This window comes from Aptenodytes forsteri, unplaced genomic scaffold (genome assembly GCF_000699145.1).
Source record: "Aptenodytes forsteri isolate BGI_AS27 unplaced genomic scaffold, ASM69914v1 Scaffold10, whole genome shotgun sequence".
Taxonomy (NCBI): Eukaryota; Metazoa; Chordata; class Aves; order Sphenisciformes; family Spheniscidae; genus Aptenodytes; species Aptenodytes forsteri.
The window spans coordinates 2657026-2666568 of NW_008794117.1; the positions used below are offsets into that span (position 1 = coordinate 2657026).

The 9543-nt window shown below is 36.0% G+C and overlaps 1 protein-coding gene across 4 annotated transcripts in view; it reads left to right on the forward strand.

Moving 5' to 3' along the window:
- RGS7 (regulator of G-protein signaling 7) overlaps nt 1–9543 on the forward strand; it is a 274534-nt gene that overhangs the window by 115031 nt on the left and 149960 nt on the right. For all 4 annotated transcript variants that reach the window (XM_009276206.1, XM_009276213.2, XM_009276221.2 and 1 more), the window contains one exon: nt 6880–6976. In XM_009276206.1, the coding sequence (XP_009274481.1) occupies nt 6880–6976 (97 nt within the window). The remainder of the gene's footprint in view (nt 1–6879; nt 6977–9543) is intronic.

Consider the following 9543-nt stretch of genomic DNA (forward strand, 5'->3'; position numbering starts at 1 on the left):
CCCCATCCCTGGAGGTATTTAAAAGACATGTAGATGTGGCGCTTAGGGACATGGTTTAGTGGTGGACTTGGCAGTGCTAGGTTAAGGGTTGGGCTCAATGATCTTAAAGGTCTTTTCCAACCTAAACTATTCTATGATTCTATGACAAAAACTCAGGTCTCAATAATAGTTGCACAGAACTGGCATCGATTTTCAAATAAATTCAAAGTAACCTAAATTATGTTTAACAAATGGCAAAGCCTTGCTCTGCACTCTAATGTAAGCACAGGCTGCTAGTATATATAGTACTGGTTGTTTTACAAATTTTTACAACCAATTTGGAACACTACCTATTTGCTGTATCTGACACAGTATGGATAAATAGGGCAAATAAATCTGAATCTTAATTAGAAATTAACAAATTGATAATTACAAATGCAGACATAAGAGTGAGGATAGATAATGCTTCAATACAGAGTTTTGTGCTACATGTGAAGCCAGAACATCTTTGGCTCTCCACAGGTATTCTGTTTGAGGACAGAGTATGAACTATTTGCTCACACCAGTGACTTTGTACAGCAGAAGGAAAGGAAAACGAGGCAGAGGTGTCAGCATCATAGGTGAATGTAGTAAGCAGGCTCTTCAAACTATCTCCATTGCATCCGTTTAATATGATTAGAAACTGGTTGATTTGTCATTTGATTTTATGGTGTCAAATAGTTACTTCATCAAATAGAGGTTCTGAAAAGGGTGAGACCAGTCATTCTTGTATTCTTTTCATTGAGTAAGTTATTCTCTAATTTAATGTTCATCAGAGAGTACTTAGGGCATTTCCCTGCATTGGTAGACCGGAGAAGCAACATTGCTGGCTTAGAGCAAGTCCTGACTGACTGCTTTTTTTTGAGCAAGCTCAGATAGTTCATGCATGACTGTCATTAACAGTTTGGTTAATCTTGCATGTTTTAAGCCACCTTTCAGCGTTGTCAAAAAATCTAAATGTACTTTTCTGGACTTGTGAATGTTTTAAACTTTGTTTTCATCCCAAGTAGATGTGAAGAGTTGAAATAACCCAGTTCTGCATTAAATGGAAAATGCTAAAATCTTTGATACAGAGATGTCAAACCATCTCATTTCTACACACTTGATTTAGAAAAAGAGTTGTCAGCACTCCTGACCTGAGATGATTTGCTTTAGTTTGGTGAGCAACACTGAAATATTTTATCTGGCAATCAGTTTGCCTGTATCTGTGCTTGTCAGTGCAGGCTCCCGGGATTTGTAGTTCCTGTATTTTGTGCTCTTTTATTCTCTGTGATGCAGCTTGACTAGCTGAACTAAGCCCGTGGTTCACTGAGTTGGGCAGCTCTCAGGTGGCACTGTGATGATTCAATTAAAGAAGGATTTTGCAGTGATTGTTGGCATGTGTAGCCCAAGCAAAGAGCAGCTCACATGGGAAGACAGAGAGTCTGAGGCTCCTAAAGTGTAACTCTGATGGGGTAGTTTAGCCATTCATGTAAATATACTGATTTTTTGCCTCAGTGAACCACAGCAAAATACTTTCTTACAAATTTTCTGCATCCTGCAATTGCAGGCTTTTTAACTGATGGAGGTCTTAACAGAAAATTTGTAGTATAACTGGCAGCGTGTGAGACAGCATATGTAGTACAATGGAGTTTCAAGAAAGGAGTACTGCTGAAAGCAAGAGCAGTTACAGGTAATTTATTATTAGTATAATACTAACAAGATGAGAATATATCTGTCTATCCATCCTGTATAGTTAGCATGTGTTGGAAGACAAAAAAAAAGGCCATTACCTTGTAAGGAATCTTGCAGCTTTCTCCTACCCTGCTGGTTTTGTTCATCCCATGTTGCTTCATGTACGTCCCTGCATGGGGGGCTTGCTAAGGAAAGCCTTCTTCAACCTGCTGGCCAGCTGCAGTAACGACCTCAGACTCTGTAATGTGTTTAAGTAGGGAGGGGAAAAATGTCTAGGGAAACTTGTTGCGTAGTGTAAGAAATTGTTACATATTGTAACTTGTACTTTGTTAACAATTTTGGATGAGGTTTGTAGTTAGTTCCACTGAGTTATTCCATCCCTGCATTTGGGTAAAATGAAGAAGAAAGATTTTAGCAAAATTAACAAAGCTGTAGTGTGGGTGGACCCCAGTACACTCAACATAAGAGCTATCCCCTGTTCTGAGGTACGATAACTGAGTACAAAATTATGCTTAGTTTCATTCTAGTATTCCTGGGTATACTTTTAATTCCCTGGCACTGAAATTTGTTTTAGTAACAAATTGAATTGAGATATCTGTAAGTGTGTAAGTAGGTCAAGACTTCAAGCTTTTACCATGTATCTCTTGAACTTTAGTTAGTTCCAGACCGTTGCTTTCTTTTTCTGGTCTTGGAATCCTTGTATCTAGTGACCATCTTTATGTGGAGTTGATTTAGGCTTGCTTTTAAGGGAAGAAAAAGCTCTTGTCCTGCACTGACAAACTTTTTGAGCTTTTGACTTCTGTTGTCTCTAAATTCATTAAAAAACCCCACTTAAGAAGCAGTGATGATGAATTACAATGCAAGGGGATTATTTTTGCAAGGTGTGTGGATGATTAGCAATGAAATTCCTATTTAGATTTAGAAATCTAAAGATCGGGGTCTTCCCAAACCACATGGCACTGAAATCTAAGGAACCATAAAAATTGTGCTCCTAGGAGTTGTATTTATTTCACCTAGCTGTAAATAGCTGAAGGATACTAGTCCTGGTTTGTTGTCAAGACTTCCACTGTCAATAACAAAGACAGATACCTTTGGGTAGTGACTGAAGATTAAAGATAGAAGAGGTGAATCGTACCCCATATAGCAGAAACCTCTCACGATTGTGTCAAAGAAGAAGAGAAGCCTAATAAAGATCGTCCTTCAATGGACTTTTAGCAATACACAAGACTGAGAACCATCACCTTCACTTCCCATTGGAAGTGAACCATCTCTTCCCCATGGCCAGATACTACTGACTCTGTGGGTTTGTTAGTTCTCTGTGGGTAAGTCATACATGTCTCCATGCCTAGCTCCCAGTTTGGAGCAGAGTCACTTCCCATTTGATAACTTTTAATCTCTCTTCCCCATGGCCAGATACTACTGACTCTGTGGGTTTGTTAGTTCTCTGTGGGTAAGTCATACATGTCTCCATGCCTAGCTCCCAGTTTGGAGCAGAGTCAGTGGTCATTATTAGGCAAAGGCTCCTGTAACCTGTAGCCTTTCTATTACAGGATATCACTATCTTCTTTCTTTTTGCTTCATATAAGATGCATTGTCACTGTTGTCATAGAGTTAGTCTTTGAAATAGATTTCACAGAGTCCTTACATGTCAAGATGAAGACTGCAAATTATCTTCACAAGGAAATGAGTGAAGTTTTAAATATTAATAATAAAAGTTTGGTCTGAGTTGCCTATGCATCAGAAGGTTAGTGAGTTTTTGTCAGGGTTAGAATTGTCTCACTGGTAAACAAATGGCACATTTTTTGAAGTATACATTTGTTTAGAAATGCTCCTGTAGAATCGTTGCTGCACTGTGAACTTCCTTCTAGCTATGCCTTCCCTGTTAATTGTGTACAATGATGACTGAAAAGCTGAAAGATGTGCTTATACAACTTCCTTTTCTCAAGCACATTGAGCCTCATTTGCAGAGTGATCAGGAGGCAGTTGTTATTTGTGGATTTGTTTTCTTTGAGTTCTTTGAGAAGGCTTAGGGCTAAAAAGGATCCCATTGCATGATCAGAGCCAGTCAGGTTTAGCCAGGTAAGAACATAAGAAAAGAACTGTGAAAGCCTAATTCTGAGGTGAAGTGAAGGAGCCTATATTTCACTTTTGAGCGTCGGGTCAGGTGACTCAGAAGCAAACAATAATACATCAGGAAGGAAAATTATTATATCAGGCAGAAGCTTGTGTTTCCCAGATTAGACTTCTTGAGCAAAATTAGATGAAGATTTTCTTTCATCATTCTAATTAAACTATTCTGCCCTTTTCATTGTCTTAGGTCATTGCTGGTGAATGGCAGAGAAGTGCCCTGAGTGCTGCTTCCCAAATATAATTAAATGAGATGTTTTTTGGTGGAAGAGATTATATATTTGCTGAATTTAAAGCAGCTAAAACAGAAATAGGGACTACGTATATTGAAAGTTAAACTGTGCACCTGCGTATGTTGGATTAGATGGTTTTGAATCTTCAATTGAAGCATTTTTGTTTTAAAATTTGCCCTTCATTTTCCTGAGTTCTTATGTTTAACATTTCAGATGACCACAAAACACAAGTGACCTTTTAGATTTCTGTGCAAAAAGGGACAAGACAAATAAGAATTTTGTAGTCTAACAGATAACATACAGAATCCCAGGTCAACTGTAACTAATTAGGAGTCTGCTGTTCTGTTGTATCTTGTTTTAGAACAGTCCCACTCACTTAGGCAGTAATTTTTGTACACTGAATTAACCAGGCTGTTCACAATGATGCTGTCTGGAGTGTGAGCTGCCTTTTGCACAGAGGGTGTTCGCTCCCGAGAAGGAACAACAATCTGAGCTAGATGTGCAGGGGAAGGTGTAATTTTGCAGTGCAGATATCCTAGAGCTCACTTTGCTAATCAAAACCAGAGAACTCTCCCAGAGCTACAGTTCCTATCAGAGTTAGGTCTTATACAGTTTAGATTAAATCTTGTCCATGAAGCAAGCTTAGGAAAGCATATGTGAATGTCAGTTAACAATTTATTCCATATACCCTCAAAAGACTGATTATTGACAGCACTAGGAACGCTAGGCATTAAACGTTTGCACTCTTGTGTGTTCCTGAGAAAGAGGTAACTGCATATCACTACCTGTAATATTATGTTCCAGGATCGTGTCCTACATTTGTAGTAATCCTTATTATAATGCAAATATACCTTTATCATGTTGCCTTATGTATGAATTGTCTTCTAAACTTTGTCCCAGTGTAACATACATTATTATTCGCTCTGCAGTTCTAGCAGTACACTTATAAGCTTACACTGCATGTATGGAAATTATCATCAAATCTACTTCTGTTCATTTCCATAGAAGACCATGCACCTATGGTTATAATTTACTTTACTGTTTAAAGCAAAGATATTCACTTGAATTTGAGCGACTTCTTATTCATTTAGGGGCTCCATAAGACAGTTTACCAACTGAATTTAGAAGGGGTTGAAACAAGCCTTCACTTATTATATGGATAATAAATGCATGGACAGATTCCATTTCATAGACAACAGTTTGTCTGCTTGACAATTTCTTCAGAACATTATTAATAGCCCTTTCTATTTAAATAATTTAATTCCGTGTCAGATGAAAGTCATTACAATGAACATCGGTTCTTTTCTTCTGTTACATTTGTACCTTCCTTAATTCTGAGCAATAGACTCGGTCTTCCACAGCTTGCTAACAATATCTACTTCTTGTATGTACTTTCTGTTTTGGACTATGCCACTGGATTTGTGTTCCTTGGGTTGTTAATGTATGTTCCATAAGTACATGGAGCATGTGGACCTCCAGACACTCCCTGTATAAACAGGTTTTTCATGAGCAGTTGAACTAATTGATTTTGTTTTCAGTTTTGGTATGGATTTTTGTTCTTTTTCCCTATGTCCACCATTGGTGACCCCAGCTCCCTTTCCCTTTCCCGGCTCTGTACAACTTCCCCATTGGGCCAATTAATGCACAGCTGCAACTAATGCTGATTTGCTGTTTGCTGATTTGGGTCATCTGACTTCTGTGGAAAAAAAGTGTGTAACAGAATTTTGTCTGTTTGTCTCTTTTCTCAACACAACCCAGCCACAAACTTTTAATGAATTCTTTGGGAACCTGTTGGGGGGACAGAGGTGAGATGATAGAAATTTTTTTTAAGATTTGACTTTTAAAATAATATAAAATGCTCTGTCACACAGAGTTTTTCATATGGAGTATGTTGGTGACTTAAGGAAAAAGGAAGGATAGTTGTAATTCATTTTATCACAATATCATTGAATATTTTGAGAAGTTAGATATTCAGAGAAAGAAAGATGGAAGTTATCTAATATGTAAACTTCAATTACAAAATGTGAAAGAATAAAATCAGGCATTGTCAGCCAATGACTCTATCTAAATATTCTTTGTGTTTTCCAGTAAAAGGGCTTGCTGTTCATAGTTCACATGAAAGTGAACCTTTAGGTTGGGCATAATTAATAAAATGTACAGGCCAAATTAGCCTAAAAAATTGAGTTGGAAAAAATGAGCTAATGTAACAATATAAAAAACATACAGCAAAGTGATTTTAAATGTTTATATACCCACTCCATTACCTAAAAAAATTCTTACGTTTCTGGCTCTGCTGTCTCCAGGGATGCAAAACTGCATCCTGTTGTATTTTTTTTTCCTCTTCTCAAAAGAAAAAAAAGGAATTTTTGCTTTGAACGTAAAAGCTCTATTTTTGTTTTGAACAGCCTTAACAGCCTTTTTGAGAACTGTATCAGTACTCTAGAAGGCTGTATGAGTCTATTTTGCTTTTATATGTGGTACAATACCAGTAATACAATCAAAACATGAAATTCTATATCCAGCAATGGTTTTTAACTACTTCTTTTAACTACTTTAACTAAATCTCTTTTTTCTGCTTTGGTATTTCTTTCTCAAGAGAATTTGAGCACATACATTTTTTTACGGTTGTCCATCAATAAATTACTTGTAGTTTTTTAGCCTGTTCAATAAAAATATAGAATATAAATTTTAAGTTAAAAAAGAAATAGGAAGATTGGATCTGTCATTCTGAGAGATTGGTCTAGGATTTCTTGGAGAATTTATTTTAGGAAATAATGCTGGATTTCTTTATTCTTTCTTTCTTTTATTTTTTTTTCTCTGTGTTCAGATGGAAGACGTCATAGCCCGCATGCAAGATGAGAAAAATGGGATTCCTATTCGTACAGTCAAAAGTTTTCTTTCCAAGATCCCAAGTGTCTTTTCTGGTAAGAGTCAAAGTGAATTTCATACTATTTAAAGTTTGCACTCTACCTTATGTAAGGGGATGCTCAAATGGAAAACGCTTTTAACTGAGTGCTATGGGGAATTCACAAGTCATCTGGTCTGGAGGAGACATTGACTATCCTTTGAATACTTTAATTATAGAATTTTTTAATGTTTCTCTCACATTGGAGTGGGCTTACACAGAGATGTTTTTGTCCTGTAAATTAAGTGAAGGGAATACTTATTTTACTACAAAAAGTCAATTATCTGAACTTGGCAATATTTTTATTGCAGAGTTTCTGCATTTCAGATCTGTTTTTTAGCCTGTTTTCATGGCAGGTATGAGTCTAGTGTATAGGCCAGTACATGAAGATAAGAACTGCCACAGCAGCAGCACAAAAGGAAATCATCGCTGCACTCTACAACTGATACCGAATTGTGGCTGTAGACATTTATTACAGCATTTATCATCTGCTTTTGTAGCTGGCTGCCTGTGCCCAAGAAGCTAAGACTGAGATGTCTGTGGTGATTTGCAAGACAGCTGTAAACGTTATAGCTAATCCAAGTCAGTATTGTCATATGGACAAAAATCTGTCCATTTATTAATTAGCTAGTATAATATATTTATTCATTTACGTACATACTTTTATATCAATTTATGCATTTATATATGTGGATATGTATCTTTTTGTGCTACCAATGAATATGGAGTTCCTTTGAAATAGATGCCATTGCTGAACCGACTTTTTCCATCCTCTGGTAACAGTTGCAATTTTTCTAATGGAAAAGGTAATCCTTACATAGAAAGTATTTATAGAAGTTTGTACTGTCTAGAACAGCAAGAAGAATTCTATACTTTAATTTTCAACCTTTGGAACGTTTTTGCTAGTGAATAATTCTGGCACAAAGAAGGAAAGAGTCTTAAGAGTGAACAAAATGTCTTCATTATTTTAGAAACTACTTGTACAAAAACTAGCTTCTGAAGAATGGACCTTTATTTCCCATAAGTTAGTACAGCATGGCATCTTATTAAATGATCCATATTAATTGTTATTCTCTGCCTTACCTTGAGTGCTATGGATTTCAAATTAGACAGACTATGGTTATTGTATAGCAGGAGACATTATTTACCAAAATGTTTTTTTTTTACTGGAATAGATAGACATCATGCTTTTTAAGGTTGTGTTAGAATATATATACAGTAGTACATAGCAGTCACTGATACAACAACTTTTGTATTGAGGCATTAACTTTATCAACTGCAGGGGGGGAAGAAAAAGCATAGGAGAGTTCATTTTTTCCTTTTGCAGATTTTCTCCCTCAAATACCAGGGCAGTAATTTTTGCTGCACATGACTAAAAAACCCACCAGAACAGCACAACTGTCATTTTAGTTCAATTAATCAATCAACTTTCCTGTCAGTTCTCTATCCTGGATGGAATCTGAACTCTTCAAACCTTCGTGTTGAGAGTAGCGGGTTTCCTTTAATGGGCTATGAGTTTGTGTATGTGTAGCAAATGAATCTCGGCTTGAACTCAAAACTATTGATTGCTAGGAAACATGGGTGTATTGTTGTCTAAGGATCATGATGATAATCATGAAAATGTATATAGTAACAGCTTATAGCAGTGTTATTACCCACAAAAGCATCCATATGAAAATGATCAAATTAAGAGCAGATGCTCTCCAGTTAAAAAATACATATCTATGTCTATATGCTCATATATATATTTCTGTGTGTCTATGCACAAAGCCATGTATTATACCCAGCCATCTGTCCAGGATTATGTCGCATAAAAACTGGAACTTTGCAATTGTTTGTTTGTGGGGAGAAGCAAAATGGGTAGGTCTACCACAGTTAAGTCATGTTCCTGCAAGCACTTAGAAAAGACCTGTAAGAGTCCTTTAAACAACTTGTAAAAATTAAGGTTGTCCATAAATTGCCTGTAGGAATAGGGTCTTATGGGCTAGCATTTTAATTATGTTGTTATAAAAGTGAGAGGTATTTTTATTTTTGTTTATTTTTATTTCATAGTATTGCTTCTAAAAACAGCAAGTGAAAAACCAGTTGAAAATGCAGTCACTTTTTAATGCAGAATTACCGACCATATCTATTTAAGGATGACTACATTAGCCAAATCAGCCTGGGGAATGGTATCTGAATTTAACCTTTTAATAGAATGTTGTGACTATAATAAATAGGACGATGTAATTATATTATCTCTTTTACTGAGTCATTCCTTAAATGTTTTTACAAGTAAAATATCCACACAGAGAAACATTTCAATACAGATAATTCACTATATGCTGTACACATTGTTGTGCTTCAGAAAAACACAAAGAAAAATAATGCTAAGTTAAAGATTATTTCACCTTGTGAAATTTTGAAAAAAATGACTTATATTGCTTTATGTTTCATATATTCATAGAGAGCAAATAAGTTGCTTGATGTTCATATTTGTACATTCGTTTTTGTGAGCGAGCTGCTTGAATTCAAACACACCATTTTTGTTCGATTTCTTTCTTGAAATCTTTCAAAAGTAAATAATTTAGTTGTCTTTACTTGAGT